The sequence below is a fragment of the Opisthocomus hoazin genome, chromosome W, assembly GCF_030867145.1.
Source record: "Opisthocomus hoazin isolate bOpiHoa1 chromosome W, bOpiHoa1.hap1, whole genome shotgun sequence".
Lineage (NCBI taxonomy): Eukaryota > Metazoa > Chordata > Aves > Opisthocomiformes > Opisthocomidae > Opisthocomus > Opisthocomus hoazin.
Genome location: NC_134453.1, coordinates 420712 through 436863, shown reverse-complemented (window position 1 = coordinate 436863; position 16152 = coordinate 420712). Strand labels below are relative to the sequence as shown.

At 40.3% G+C, this 16152-nt stretch overlaps 1 protein-coding gene across 7 annotated transcripts in view; it reads left to right on the top strand.

Annotated features, from left to right (window-relative positions):
* The window catches only part of LOC104328496 (NEDD4 like E3 ubiquitin protein ligase), a 170418-nt gene that overhangs the window by 77055 nt on the left and 77211 nt on the right, over positions 1-16152 (top strand). For 3 of the 7 annotated variants that reach the window (XM_075446699.1, XM_075446698.1, XM_075446697.1), the window contains exons 4-5: positions 1725-1763; positions 4997-5050. In XM_075446699.1, coding sequence (XP_075302814.1) covers positions 1725-1763; positions 4997-5050 — 93 coding nt within the window. Of the gene's footprint in view, positions 1-1724; positions 1764-4996; positions 5051-7637; positions 7719-8340; positions 9798-16152 lie in introns of those variants that run through there. The other 4 variants (XM_075446695.1, XM_075446694.1, XM_075446693.1 and 1 more) reach the window with 3 other exon arrangements.

Genomic DNA, 16152 nt, shown 5'->3' with positions numbered 1-16152 from the left:
TGAAGTTATTCATGCATTTATTTCTGGAGCCTTTCTTTACAAGTGTTTTTCTCCTTTGCTAGGATTCTAGTGTCTGTACTTTCTGACTTCACCCACTAATTGCTTGACTTGTAAAGGTAGAAGAAACTTCTGCCAGTTACCAGGTCATTTACCAAAAATTGTGCTGTCTGCTACATCAAATTTCCTGAAATTTGTATTTGTGGTTAAGCAGCATTCAAAAATAATGCATTATTGATGGACAGTAGTGCCTTCAAATTTAGTACAAGACCATGCTTCATTTGTTAAATTACATGGAACCTCTTTTGCCAAGAACAGCCGCATTTCATGAATACAAGTATTTAAAAAGTAACTTTTTTTTCTTATTGCTTAATTTTTTTACTGAATACATTTGTGCATCTTAAAGTGAAAAAGCTGAAAGTTTTTCTCTGCCCCCAACCCCTATCCCTACCCTTCACCTACGCTTACTTTGTTCTTTTCTTCTACTCTTTACAATGGTCTTCTCTTTCACAAAGTTTTCCAGCTCTGTCATAAGGTTGTTTAGGAGAAGCAGGTAGAACTCTTCTCGTAGTACAGCTGTTAACCACCTGCATAGCTGTTTATGTAGGTATAAGAGTTTGGTCTTCTTCAATACTATTATTTCCTTTTGTCCTCCTTTTTCCTCCCAAATTTTCTAGAACAGCGTTTTCAGATTTCAGTATTTGATTTCACTGATAATGAGTTACATGTACAGTTGGGTTGAGATTGAGCCCCAGTGTAAAGCGGAATGGAGGATGCACAGCTGTCGGCACGATGTGATCATACGAGTGCCTGTGGAGCTACGATGTGGCTCCTGCGTTTCCGTGTTGTGCAGGAATGCAGTGTCGTGAGCCACTGTGGCCTGGACCTGAGAAATCTATTGTAGCTGTCAAGGAGTTCCGCTGAACAGCCGAAATTCTCCTTCTCTGCTATGACAAAAGTTTGGTGGATGTAGAGCGAATTTTTACCGTTGGCTCTGCTGGTGAATCTCTGCTGTGTGAGAGAATGAGGGAATGATTTGGCAGGAAAACAAAACCATTGGACAGATCATACTTGGTTTTCAACTTATCTGAATCTGAGTTGCCCAGATTGTTAATGTTTGTGGTTCTAATAGTTTTTATCAATTTATTATTTCGTGCTTGAGCTCCCTTCAGATTTCAGCCTATATGCGTATTTTATTCTGTACATTTTATTCAGGTTATTAAAACAATTAAAATTCGCTATAGGCTTGGGGGAGATAGGAAGAGTATCATACCTGTTCAAGGGACATAACCTTTCCTTTTGTTCTTTTTTCTTTTTCTGTTTAATTTACAGTATAAATATGTCCTTATTTTTGTAGCCTTAAAGTTGTCCTTATGCTTAAATATACTTTGTAAATCTGGGTTTAAATGAATCTTGAGAATGAAATGTCTTCAGGTTTTATTTCTATAGGTTCTCAGTGATTTGGCTTTTACTCATAGAATCCTATTTATACTTCACATCTATTTTAGGATCATCTGACTCAAATATCCTCCCGTTTGCTTTAATCAGTAGAGAATTCCTAAATAATTTGTTGGCAGTTCTTTGGGGGTTTTTTGTCAATTTTTATGACATGCTTTTTTCTCCTTTTTTTCCTAGAAAATTGTCACTTGCGTGTGCACATTTTGATGATTGCAAAATGACAACTCTGAAGAAATTTTAGTACATAAATATGTTTATTTCTTTTACAGACACTGAACCCAAAATGGAATGAAGAATTTTATTTTAGAGTAAGTTTTCCTTTACTTGCAATCATTATTTTAGCATGTACAATTACTCACATGGCATTTTATAATGTTGGGAAGAAGCTTATTTTTATTTGTTGTTTATATGTTTACATAAACAAATACTTGACATAATTGTTCTTCTGTTTCTGTAGTGATGGAGCGATCAGCAGAAACTGGCATAAGATTAATTAGAAATGGACTGTTTCACAATTTGAGATTTTATTTAGAGCAAGTTTTGAGTTAATTAATCTGGCAAAAAATTCTTTTTACTTGAAAATGTATTTTTAGCAGACAGTGTTTGCTGTGGTTTTAAAATGTTAGTGCAGTGGCAAATAATCAGAGGTATTTCCAAGAGCTGTATGAAATCTAAGCTATCACAGCAAAAAATAATGAAATATGAATGTAGAGAAGGAAGGTAGAAAAAGTAATTTCTCATGGCCTTTGTTACTTGCCAAAAAGGTCAAAACATGCTTTTTTTTTGGTAGTTTCATTTTAAGCTTTCTATATCTTGCTTAAAATGAAAACCAAGTTATAGCTAAAACAGTGATTTTTATCAGAAAAAATTATTTTAAATATTGAAAATGGTAAAGGAGGGGTTAAAATAGTGATTATCAATACCAATATAATATGAATGAGGAGGGCAATAACAAATTGGTTATTTAGTTGCTGCAAATAATTTTCCAAAGAAGGACTTAGTGCAGCTGTAGCTTTCACAAAAAGAGGTTAGATAGAATTTCAGTGTTATTTAAAATTGAATCTTAAATAGCTGCTTCAGAAAAGATGTCACTGTAGGTGGTTAAAAATGGGGAGCAGATTGAATGTTGTTTATAGAGTCTTAGTGATTGACCGTCTTGCTAATAGGATCTTTTAGATATCTAGAGAGTTCCCACCAATCTAATTGTTAATACACAGGGGTTTGAGCTTTAACTGGAATTTTTATTTTTAAACATGTACCAAATACCTTTTATAGGTTTTGCAGCTGGGTGGTATGTATCTAAAATCATCTTTATATAATGAAATATTTTTATTTTTATAATATACTCAGAGGGTAAAATGTGGACTTAGACTTTTTAAAGTTATGCAGAGTTCGGAGGAACTGTCTTGATGCTAAATTGCAACTGGGCCTAAGGTTTTCTGTTTTCATCAGAATGGTTTTTGATGTTTGCACACTTCTCGTTTTAGAGGTGGCTCTACCATGGGATAACTTAAGCTACCTGCCTGTAAAAACGCAGAGGAATTTTAATACTATATTTTACTAGAAGGTCATTACCCTAGTAAGAGAGCATTTTTTAGTGAAGTGTTCAAAGGCCTTTGCCTTCAGCACAGAGGACAAATTATATGGAGAGGTTACCATCGTGATCGTCGCACGGGAAAGGGAAGTGAAAAAGTTTTAGACCATTTATCTATTTGAAGACATTTCAAGCTCTCCCCAGTTTGATCCCAACTGCATAAGTGATTGAGAAATGGGTGACCTCACCGGCATGCGCCCAGCTTTATGAATACTGGTCTGATGAACATGCTGAGTTGCAAGACAGACTGTAAGGAACCAATTCATGTGTTTTAAACTTCAAGATAAAGCAAACTTGTTACGTATATTTGTGCTTATAATTTTAAATTATGTTACTAAAGGTAGCCTTTTTAATCATTCACTTTTCCCAGGAAAAGAAAATACACAAAACTGCCACAATTTGTGTTGCTGAAACTACTGATATAGTTCATAGAAGCTGTGTTAAAACATCTTGAAAATCCTGAAGAATAATGTGCATGTCATAAAGTAATGCGTACCCTTTCTTGTGTGTCACAGTTCTCTGATTTTTCTCGAAACTGGGAAGTCCATTGCCATCCCCACAGAACTATGAGTCCATTGTGGAATATTACTTCTACATTTTCTTAATTAAACAAGTTGAACATAGTAACCTGGCTTACAAAATTTTTCTGAAAAAATATGTCAAGTGGATCAACTACTGTAGAACTTTTTTCTTGTTTAATAGTGGCTGTTTTGTCTTCCTGCCAGAGTTCTCTTTTTCGTAGAACAGTTTGGGTGGGAAGGGACCTTTAAAGGCCATCCAGTCCAACCCTCTGCCATGGGCAGGGACAGCTTCAACTGGATCAGGTTGCTCAGAGCCCCATCCAGCCTGGCCTGGAATGTTTCCAGGGGCGGGGCGTCTCCCACCTCTCTGGGCAACCTGGGCCAGGGTTTCACCACCCTCATTGTAAAAAAACCTGCTTCCTTATATCTAGTCTGAATCTCCCCTCTTTTAGTTTAAAATCAATTACACCTTGTCCTGTCGCTACAGGCCCTGCTAAAAAGTCTGTCCCCGTCTGTCTTGTAAGCCCCCTTTCAGGCTGCAGCAGGGTCTCCCCTGGAGCTTTCTCTTCTCTAGGCTGAACAACCTCAGCTCTCTCAGCCTTGTTTTTGTTTGTTTTTTTTTTTCCTTTTAAATGTTGGCAGTCTTTTTGGTTAAATTTACTTCAACATCAGTAATTTTTCGGAGTGATATTTGCTGGTTTCGAGTGTTGGAGAGACTTCTGTTGGGTTTTCCACAGGCGTGTGATAAATGGGCTAGAAATGGTGAACGATGGACAGTCCAAACTAGATGACTGTGGAATTCTGAAGGAAATACAGTAAAGCTCTTGCTCCCTACAGTTTAGTTGAGCTTTGCAGCTGTACAACAACAACAACAAAATATCTGGAAGCCCTGATAGTCTGTCCAGCCTGGACTGGTTCCCAAAACACAGAACCTTGTCACTTTGGCCACGCCACCTTTCCTGAGCCCAGGTTAGCTTCGCTGGTGTGGTCGAGGCTGCTGAAGCCCCCCTTAGTCCTTCCTGGATGCAGCACGTACCGGGGGTGACATGAGGCAGAAGCAGCCTGGTTTGCCCTGTGATGTCCTCTCCAAACTCCTCTCGGCCATCTGTCTGCGCGCAGCCCGCCAGCGTGAGCAGCCGTGCCTTTCCTCTGCAGAGCTTTCTGTAGACAGAGAAAGGCAGTAACTGTCTTGCGTTGAACACGGTAAATGAGAGCTTTTAATGTAACTACTGGCCTTTTTCTGGTTGCAGTAGCGTTTAGAAACAAAGTGTTCCAGTGCTCCAGTTTAAGTAAAACTAAAGATTTATGTAAAACCTGTTAGTCCTGTTCTGTTTGCCTTGGTTTAATCACTGTATGAACTACTAGCCATATACTGTTATCTCCAAGCTAATGAACCTAAAATGACATTATTTGCATTTTCTCATAGGTAAACCCAACCAATCATCGTCTCCTGTTTGAAGTGTTTGATGAAAACAGATTGGTGAGTGCTTGTCTTGATAGTGTTTTACTAATCACGAGGCTCTGTGTAACACAGCTAATGAAAATATAGCACCTCTTAAAGGTGTATTTTTGTCTGTTGTTTAAGTAAGTGTGCTAAGAAATGCTAATAGAAGCAGAAGAAACATCTGATTTGGGGGCTAACAGAGCATTAAACACAGAAGTAATAACCGTGCTGGGTCAGACCAAAATGGTCCTCCTTAACCCGGTATTCGGACAGTGAAAACCTCATCACATTCTTCCTGAGGCTTCTCCACTGCAAACCAATAAAGTCCCAACCTTTTGAGTCACTTACAAAGCAGCTGCTTCATCCTGTGATCATTTTACCATCCCTTTCCTCTACCTTTTAATACTTCTGCATCCTTTTTTGGGATGCGGTTACCAGAAATGCACATCGTACTCAAGATGTGGGTGTAGGAAGGTTTAAGGTAATGGCAAATAATGCTCTCTGTTACATTTTCAGTTCTGTGCTTCATAATGCCCAGCATATTGTTAGTGTTTTTAGTCTTGAACTTAATTTGTCTGATGCTGTAGCTCTTCTAGAGAAGTCTTCCAGCACCTTACTGCTTCTTGCTTCTGTTATGAGTAAGCAGATAAGCTTTTCATGCAGACATACATGGAGTAAGTGACACTGTCATTCTGAACATACTAGGTTAAGTATGCCAGTGGAGTGGCAAACTTGGTGAATGACTCTTGGGTTTTTCGCTTTTGAAAATTGTAACACTATCTCTTTGTGGTATCAGGTATTAACATTTTGTCGGTTGGGTGCAGTACAACCTCTACTGAACTTGTTTGCTTTGTGAAGATTAGGATCAGTGTTGTGAAGATCCTTTTATTCGAAAAAACTCGTTATGGAAATGTCTGTCTTCAAAAAATACATTGTTTTCCTCTGTCTTCCTATTAAATATAGAGCAAAGAAAAACATACAAGCTGTAATCTTCTGGGGAAAAAGAGAATTTACACCCAAATGGTTATATCCTCATTTAGGTGGAAGTAAATTGGTAAATCTGTGACAATGTGGATTTAGAGTGGGCTGACTGTGAGTATATTGATTGACATATAAGGATCATAAAGACCTCTTGCACTATTAAAACTGTCCTATACCTTTTGAACGTAAAGGTGATCATCAGTCAGTTCTTGCCAGCTCTAAGGTTCTCTTCCATTGCCAGCTGATGCAACACTGCAGCAGAAATGCTGTAACAGTACCTGTGAGGCAGAGTGCGTAAACCCGGGCTCAGGCCTGTGCGGACGTCACTGCGTGGCTTGCGTGTGTCTTGGGGGATGGTTGGTGTAAGTTTGTGTTGGTGTGCAGGACAAAGCAGAACTCGCCGAAGAGTCTCCGCCCTGGCCTTCAGAGCCCAGCAGCACGCGCAGGAGTGTCCATGTGTGACAGTAACGGGATGGCAGTTCAGGAAAAAGATCTGTCGAGTGACAGCTGAGAAATGACAGGTTTGGTATACTCATTTCAGGTAACGTTGCTCAAGATCTTCAAGTTTCAGTGTATAGCACTGGCCTTATACTGACAGTTCTGGTACTTTATTGTTGAACTGTGTTCTCTTCTTCCTGTGCTGCTCCTTCTGGAGGCAGAGTCTGTCCTTGGGCTCGTAACCTCCTTGCAAGGGCAGCAACCTGCCGTTGCTTTCCTTTCAGAAGGTATTCAGAGCTATTGACAAAGCAAGTACACTGGGGTTTTAGAGCAGCAAATATCCATCAGGTTATGTTTACAGAATGAGGAGACATGGAACTGATTATTTTTGCTTTACTCTGAAATACTTACTGTCTATATTTGCATGGGTTTTATCAGAAGAACTTTTGTCTTCATAATCCCAACTTATCAAAACACTTTCTGTCTTTGCAATATGTCCTTTCCTTTCTGTCCCTCAATCAAAACAGGGAATATATGATGCAAGCTTCATCTTTGGTGCAGAGAGAGACTGTGTCCTTGGATAATATGTTTTATCTGAAAAATAAGATAAAATAATATCAACACCTGTGCTTCCACAAGGCAGTCTACAGTATTGTTGCTGTGTAGAAGCTATTCACGTTTTTCTTGTTGGCTCATAATCTGCTTAAAACAATAGGGGATTGTGCTGTCTGTTGGCAGGCGCGTCGTTTTAAGCTTCCATTTCTCTCGTGATTGGTCATTTTCTGTCTTTTGTAAACAAGCTGCTTGCCGACAGAGGTTTAAATGTCTAGATAGAGTATTGACCCTCCACCTACAAATTTTCAGAGCTGTTGACAAACTCTATGCTTTCAGGTTCTCCTAGGGAACCAATGTCCAGGCGTTGAAACGAAGCTACGCTTCTTGTTAAACAGAGTTTCTTTTCTATTATGTACCAACATGTGCTACTGTGAGCACACCTCACATGTGAGTATCCTCAGACCCCTGAGTCCCTGCGTTGTGATAGAGCTGAATTAGGGTGTTTGTTTTACGTTTTGGTGTATCCTGTCTGTCTGCTCTTCTGAGGTCTTTTGGCTCTTGGAGAGCGTAACTGTATTCCGTGCTGGCAGTCACACTCGTGGTAATATTGCGAAGTTTCTCACTGGAGGCTGGCCAGCAACGGGCAGAGTTTCTGTATGGTGTTTCAGACAAATCAGTACAAAACGCCGTGCAACACCCGTCTCCGGTTTTCGCTCGTCTTTATTGCCTGGTAAAACTGAAAAAGAAACTTTGCCTCCTGCCATCTTGCACATTTCTGCTGTTTTTATTGTGTGAGAAATCTTTGCCTTGTGTACGATTGCTTTGTTTGTTGTAATTTTTAAGTACTAAAAGGGACTGCGCGGGGTAGCGTAGGTTATATTGCGTTCGTAGGGACAGTGTAGAAGTTGTGGCTTTTTAAAGGCAAGAAGTTTGTTGCTTAATCATGTTATGCGCACAGTTAAAATTGAAAGCATAACCGTGCTATATTTATTCACGCTCTGCCACGATAGCCTAATGCTGTAACACACCCCAAAATGCTAAGCTTGAAATAATTTTTCTCATTTGCATGTGGAGTTAACGGAGGCTTTTCACACTAAATCACAGTGGTTTTGTTGTAGTTCAATTTGTGCGTGTGTCCTTTGTACAAATGTGCCTTGTGAATACGATGTGGTTTAGATTTATAGCAGTGCCGAGGGTGTTTGCTGCCTTAGTCAGCTGTGAGAGCTCTCCCGCTGGGGCCGCTCCTCTCTGATGGAAAAGGAGCAGCTGTGAAGGTGCTGTTTCAGGCTCTTGCTGGCATTAAAAAAAAAAAAAAAAAGGAAAGGAAAAAAAAAAAAAAGAAAAAACAAAACCCCTGCTAGCTCGCATTGGAGAGGGGGAACCGGGCCACGTGACTCCCACCATCCTACCCTATGTCACAGTGTGTAGGAGCACTGATTGCTCTTACCCAATCATGCCTGGAATGCTGCTTGCCACTTGGGCTATTTCTGCTATCTGTCGCTATCAGGGCTGCAGTGCTAACGGTTTGGCAGATGGGACACTTTTTCTCGGAGTTTATGTCTTTGGTTTTTAACTTCTGGCAGTGCCTGAATTGTTGCTGTTCTCCCTCTCCTTTTCTTCTCTCTGTAAAACCATGGCCCATCGGCTGCGGTTTCATTTTGGCTCTGGGCGAAGCAACACAGCCCCTGAATCGGAGATCATCGACCGGGAGAGAGAAGATGATTTTTTCATGGCATTCCACACTTTGCCAAGAAGAAACAGTCCTCACACTTTCTCCCGACACAGAGCAGATTGTGGCGGTGGTGGCAATTTGCAAGAAGTGGGCTCCTTAAAAAGGAGTACATCCATGTTTATTCCCCAGCTGCTGAACAGTATTGATGTACGTCCAACGAGAAGCTCGTCAATGCAGATCTCTCTTCAGCGCAAAGCGGCGAACGGCTGCGCGGACGAGTGCACAACCCTGGAATCTCCTGAGGAGACGCTTCCTTGTAAATTCTCTGGCTTCAGGGAGCATTATGCACCCCCTGTTGAAAACCGTTCTTCTTCTCCGAGCGGTCCAGAGGTGACTCCTGAAAATTCTCCTCCCAGGCTGACAGAAGAGTTAGGGCAACAGATTAATGGGACCGTTTGCTGTAATCGTAGAATATTTTGTACTATTCCTTCTAATAGCCAGAGTGAGGATGCTTCATCAGCTACCCAAGAAGATGAGGTGAATGAAGCAGCTTCAGGTTTAAACATAAGTGGTGTGAGGATTCAGCATCGGGCTTCAAGTGCGGACGCGCCTCAGGTTACTCTACTGCCCTTCGGTACCGAGGCTCAGAATAATGCTTCCACCCCTGAACCTCGGCGCTGGTCTTTGCAACATGTGCCAGATACGTCGGCAAACTCAGGGAAAAAGTTCTTTGTTCTCCAGTTACAGCAACCGCAGACAAGTGGTGCCAGTGCAGGAGGTGAATATAACTTTGGTTTTACTGGAACAAAAGGGGACAGATTGGTCAGGTATCCTCGGATTCGGCTAGAAAGGAGTACTTCCTACCCTGTCCAGCCTCCGACACAAGAAATAAGCCCCACAGATGATGGATTGAATTCAGAACTGCATGGAAATGGCAGGAATGGGTCAGATACATCTAGAAGCAATTCAGCAGAGCGGATGCCCCAAGGGCAGGGATGCTTGTTTAAAATCAGACCAGATCAAAACACAAGGCAGCAGCACTTCAGAATTCTTGTCACCCGTGGTCCAGAAGAACAAAATCAGGTTGTTGGTAAAGAGGGTCGTGGTACCCCTGGTCCTACAGCAGCCAGTGCCGCAGTAAGTATGATGCATATGCTGTGCTAGTGAAACACAGAATTGCCATACAAAGGCTTCTAGCCTTGAGGCAACTGAAGCACTTCCATTGTTAACGCTAGAACATTCTGCGTTTCTCTGGAGCAAGCCACGAATCGTCTCTATTTCTAATCTAATGTAACTTTGCTCTCAGTTATGATTACATCCAGTGTAACATTTTGAGATCCTAATGTCATATGTTTCTTAATTGAGCATTACATCAGCTGGAAAGATTTTATTTTTTTTAAATCAGAACATTCAAATAGCAAATTAAGTGTTTGTGTTAATTTGGCTGACAGACTTTGCTGCATGAAAAATTCTTTATGCACTCTGTTTTTGAAAACAAATAGTTTGACACTTAAGTATAATGTACACACATGTGTGCCTCTACAGGATTTTAATATGTGTGTTGTAATGCAACAGTAGCTAAGACTATAGAAATCTTACGATAATTCCAGTCAAGATACTCGTTTAGCAGATAAAGTACCAAGAAGTTAGAAAAAAATCCCCTTTCTTATAGAATTTTTTATTTTTTTGGCCTTCTGGAAATTAAAACCGTGTTCTTTTTTTGTGTGTGCCATAAGTCTTGATCAAACAACTGTAGGAGTAGGTTGGCTCGACTAAGTAAACTGTCCTGTTGTTTGTATTTGCCTTGATTTTGCTTTAAGATGACAAAATGAGTCTTCTGGCTTTTCTTTGTGATAATGGGAGAGGATTGATGTTTTATGTTTTTAAGCCACTTTTTAAAAGACCGAAGTAGGAATGAAACTTAAGGGTTTAGATTAGTCATTTGCTTAAATTGCTTTGCCGTGCAATTTAACACTGCCCACTTGAGTTCCTAAGCTCAGTGATGCTGTATATAGAATAGTAAGCGCTCTGTCTCCAGCTGTGAAAACAGATTCACTGGAAGAGGTTGTGGTCTTCCTTGCTTGTGTGCTCTCGTTCTCCTGCGCTTTCGTTCGGTGAAATGTAGTACAGAAAGACAGCTGCTCACTGCAGCAAGGCCATATGATGACTCTGCAGCTTTCCTATGGAAAAGCTAAGTCTCCAAGTTATTCCAGTATAACCTTCTTTTTAGCTTTTCAGTAGGCGTTGTGAATAGAAAGAAAATCACAAAGTATCCCTAAGCTTTTCTTTTAAAAAATAAAAAATCCCTTGCCAGTACAGGTTTCACTTCAGTCTTTATAAGCTAGCAATTTTGTGAAGTAGTGTGTAATGTCTTTCCTGCCAGCCTGAGAACATTTCAGCAGGGAAATTTGGAATGCAGAAACTTCACTGGTTTTCTTCATTTGACTTTCATGTATGCCGTACACTATTTTAAGTGTTGTCATACTAAAATAAATCTAAATCTCATATTAAAAATGAAATGGGGGGAAAAAAGAGGTGTGCCTGCTTTTCCCTTTCCTGTTTGTTATCCCTGGCTCCGCTGCTGTAATGGCTGTTCATGGAGAACCACCCTAACCAATGATACAAGTAGCTATAGCACAGCAAGCCTGGCACTGAGGCAGCAGAGGTTTGCAGAGCTGGGCCCCAGTGTCTCTGCAGTAGCTCTCGCTTTCCTAAAGGATCTACCCCCCAAAGTCACTTCTTTGATCTGCGCTGTAGTAATGATTCACATACCAAAAGCATAGTTCAGTGTTTCCAGAGGAGAATTATGAAATTTGTTCCTACGTGCTCTTCGTTTTAGTTACCATGTGAAATCAATTTAGTCAGCCATGAAGCATGGCAGCCACAGAGGCGCTCAGTCCAACTGGTACTTGCATTCTTTAGTGCAGAAAGTTTCAAAATAAATAATTAATTGAAACATAGAACTTTTTTGTGGTGTTTTCTCATAGTTGTAGTAAGCCCAGAAATATTGTGGACAGAGGGGACTGGCTAGGCAAGATGCCACAGGAAGCGTGGGGAATGAAAGCATTTTGGTGAAAGTTTTGCTTTATTTTGTCTACACATAAAACATTCTTTAGTAAGGTGTCATTTTTAATCTGTCTCACAGGAGTTTGCTTGGAGGACCTACGATGCTAAGTTAAGGGTGTGCCTGAAATATTTGTTCTGTTAAGCTGAGGGGAAAAGTTGCCATGTTTTATAGTTGTTGGTGTGAAAAAAATAATTCTAGACTCTTCCAGTTAAACAAGTTTGTGTGTATTTGATTGATCTAGGGCATGGGCCTGGGGCTGTATGCAGCAGCTGCTACAGCCTTATTTATCTTGAGTGAAAACATTCAAGCGGGCGTCTGCAGTCCTACTGCGACCAAGTGTTTATGACCTTTCAAATATCTTCTGTTTTAGACAGGAGCAGTTTTGGGCAAGCAGGATGTATTTCATTACAAGTCATTATAAAATATTAAGTAAAGTATGAGCTTATGTCCAATTGTGAAAAATCTTATTTGGAAGCCTTGTTACAGATTCTTTTGACTGCTATGTTATTTTATATGTAATGCAATAGCCTGCTGCTAAGTGTGTGTATATACTGTGGCATATAACAAATACATTGTTTATAATTTGGGTTCTGTGAGTGCATAGCTATATTTGTGGGAAACACTTCAAAAATCTCATGTATTGGACAACTGTTTTAGAGACCTGACAAAGGCATCTTTGTTGTGGTAAAAATACAAAGCGCCCTAACAAAATGTTGTTGTAGTAGTAGTATTGAATTATATTCAGTTAACAGAAATGGCAACTCTGAACTCTGCAAGCCTGCGTTTCTCACAACTCAGCTTTTATTTTCTTTTCTTAGAAATAATTTTAGAATAAATATTGTTGTTAAAGTACAGAGAATCTTATGCTCCTGAGGTCACAGAATCACAGAATGGTCAGGGTTGGAAGGGACCTCTGTGGGTCACCCAGTCCAACCCCCTGCCCAAGCAGGGTCACCCAGAGCAGGCTGCACAGCACCGCGTCCAGGCGGGGCTGGAATATCTCCAGAGAAGGAGACTCCACAGCCTCCCTGGGCAGCCTGGGCCAGGGCTCTGTCACCCTCAGAGGGAAGAAGTTCTTCCTCATCTCTCCAGATATCAGCTGGGATTGGGGCATGTAAAACAAAAAGAGCCAGCTATAATAAACACAGTTCAGCAGTCACGAAGGGCCAAAATTCTGCGTTGCGCAGTGCCCGGAAGATTGGAGCGTGGGCACCTGAGACGGGCGCCTCGTTCAGGCGGTGCTGTGTGGCAAACCAGCGACTGATTGCCAGAACTCTAGGTGAGACACTGTCTTTGGCAAAATTTCCTTTATGTGAAAGTGGAAGCAGGGTTGGGTGAACACGTGCAATGCACGTGATGGCTTTCACATGGACTCTGAGGCAGGTGGTTAAAAAATTGATCGGAAGAATATGGAATCCAATGGAATGAAGGAACTAGAACTGCTGCTCCTCTGCTGCTGCCTCCCCCAAAGGCTGTACTCTCCGCTTCCCAGCCTTACTCTGCCCTTTGTTGTGGGTCACTCCAAACTTCATGCTTCTGTTGATACCCTTCATTTTGCTGGGGAGCGGGGTACCAGTTCCATTGTTTCAATGGCAATGCTTTTGTGGGAGACCTCTGGCTATCATTGGGGCCGTGGACTTCAGATGTATCTGTGGTGAGCTTTGGGTTTGATCAGGAATGATTTTTATTGCTTAAAGCAGAGCCAACTATTGTTAATAAAAGCTGTGTACGGGAAAGGCAGAGTTGTTTGCTAGAATCCTTCTACAAAATTAGTAATTAGCGACTGATCATTACATGACTGCAATGCAGATGAGGAACTCTTATAGGAATCATATAGTAATGTATTTTAATGCATTACTATGTTACGACGTATAGCACAATGGATTTTGACAGTTTGTTTTTTTCTGGAGGGGATGAATGGTCCTCTTGGTTCTTTTGTTCCACTCGCCATTTTTCTTAGTTTCAGTGATACATCTTCTGAGTAAAAAGATTGCTAGTAACCCTTCTTACCTTAGTGACTTCCTGTGATTTGGAATAGATTTCTACGAGGGCAAAACTTTGCAAAGAATAGATAGCAGTGCACTCAGAAAAATGCTGCTTCTGGGCAAGTTTAAAACCTTGAGCCCTCCTCTTTTACAGCCCACTAGGAGAGCTATGAGTCGAATCTGTTTAATCATACTGGGGATTATTTATTTGTGGTTTTGACCTAAGAGAAAGCAGGCCAATGAGATTGTTGATGAATTCAGAGGAACTACTGGTGAAAATTTTCTAGCATTCAACAGTGTTACTAAAGTAGTATCTAATATTAAATTGTGTATATAAAAGATGCACATTTCTGCTCTAGGATTAGAAACATATTTCTAAAGAATTCAACACTTCTATAGAACTTCCTGACACAGTGAAACTCTACTACAGTATTTCTATCTTAGTTGGACTGTGAATTAATATCAGATATATAGGAACTTATGTTCAGAAATACATACAAATTCTCTGTGCAGGACAGTATATATAACTGACCCATCAGAGGTATGTATTGGCAGGAATTTGTCAGAAAAGGGACGTGATCCTGACATACTATATCATATATTCTCAAATAAACGGCAAAATGTGCCAATTAACTTGCCTTGTAGATTGTTGTTTGCTATTATCCTATTTTTGGTCAAAAAAAAAAAAAAGGCTCTTAACACACCATGCTCCAAGATATTCGTAATCTATGATACATTTAAATAAAAAATAAAGACTAGTCAAGGGATGACCAGTGTGGGGCTTTTTAGTCTGAATATTTATTCTGTAGACAACGTCACAAATTGTACAGTTTTCAGTAGCAAGTGTCTGCTTTAGTGTTGCTATGCCGTCGTCTTTATATTTCTATATATCATTGTCTCATGAGTTACCACTCTCAGCGCTGTGGATCACTGTTCTCTTAACTGGAGACAGCTTTCTGTGCACAGTGATATTCAAGGATGAGGCATCTGAATTGCCGTTAGCTAGCTAAGCCTTCGCTGCAAGAAGCAAAAGAAAGTGAAATAAATTTCATTGTTTACAGTCCTTTGAAGACACTGAATTTGTAGAGGAGCCTTCCGTTGGCCATATCTTTAGGCCATATTTCTACTTTAATATGTACTTACTTATCCGTTTGTTTCAGATTTCTAGTCTGTCTTGGATTCAGTGGGTTGGGAAAAAAGAATTTCTTAACTAGCAATTCCATCCTGTGGCCTGACCTAGCTCTTAATGAAGAAGTAGCAATTGTCTGTACTTGCCCTGTGCTGAGCCTTAATTTATAAGGCATGTACTATACGACAATTAAAAAGGGCAGTGGAGGAATGACATTGTTCTGTACTCTTATCAGTGTGACTTGCAAAATAAGAGACATATTTTGGTTCGTATGAAATTCAATTCTGGATTGAATTTTTTGATTTTTTTATATTAGTACATAAACTGATACATGTGATTTTTGTATAAAAAAATAAAAGTCCTTCAATGTTTCTGTGTAAACTATGGCAAAGTCTGAAAGTCTCTTTCTTGAGATGGTATTGAGACACCAAATGGTTTATGTATTGCTGATCAGCACAAAAAAAACTGGTAAAAATATTTTAAAGATGAAATAAATTGACGAATGTGTCAACCAACCGTTGAAAGAATTTGTCTGTTTCAGGTTACTTAATGCAGTCCACAGAGACAAATCTTAATTTTCTCTTCTGGCATTGCTGCTCTTGCCCACTCCTGTGGTCATTTACCAGCCGATGCTTGGCACAGCATTCAACACTTAATTTAACATCATTCATCATTTTTAACTAGCCCCCATGCTGATACTCTTTTGGGACTCGAGTTAGTATGGGACGTTGTGGTGCTTTTGAATTGGAAAAGAGGTTTAATTGCTTCTCTTATAATTTCTGAACCAAATCTAAATGTCCGAGAACTGCAAAGAATAAACAGACAAACATGGGACAGACCCTGTTCCTAAGGAATGTGTGTAGCACTGTTTACCTGCCTATCCTATTTCATGTGGATGATGAAGTATATTAGAACCAGCAGTCACTCCATGAAGATCTAACGTGCAGAGTGCAAACATACTTGGCATTAGAGACTGCCATCCATGCAGGTGTAACAGCAATTAGCTGTGCAGAAAGTTAAAATTGGCTGCATTCACACTTCTGATGTTCGACGTGTGGTGCTTGTGCCTGAGCCATGCTGAGCTCTTTCTGCATCTTCCCTTTCAGAAGCCGTTACTGAGTGGGGTACAGCAGTCTAGATCGTACAAAATAAAGAGAAGTCAAATTCTTATCACTTGTTTGCTAGCTTTTACCAGGAGCATATTCTTGAAAATTTACAGGTCGTCTAAAACAGGCAAAAGCTATGTCAGAAGCCAGTATTTCCTCCCAAGTCTCTTTAAGGACAGCTGAAGCAGTGCAGCTCGCCTGCACG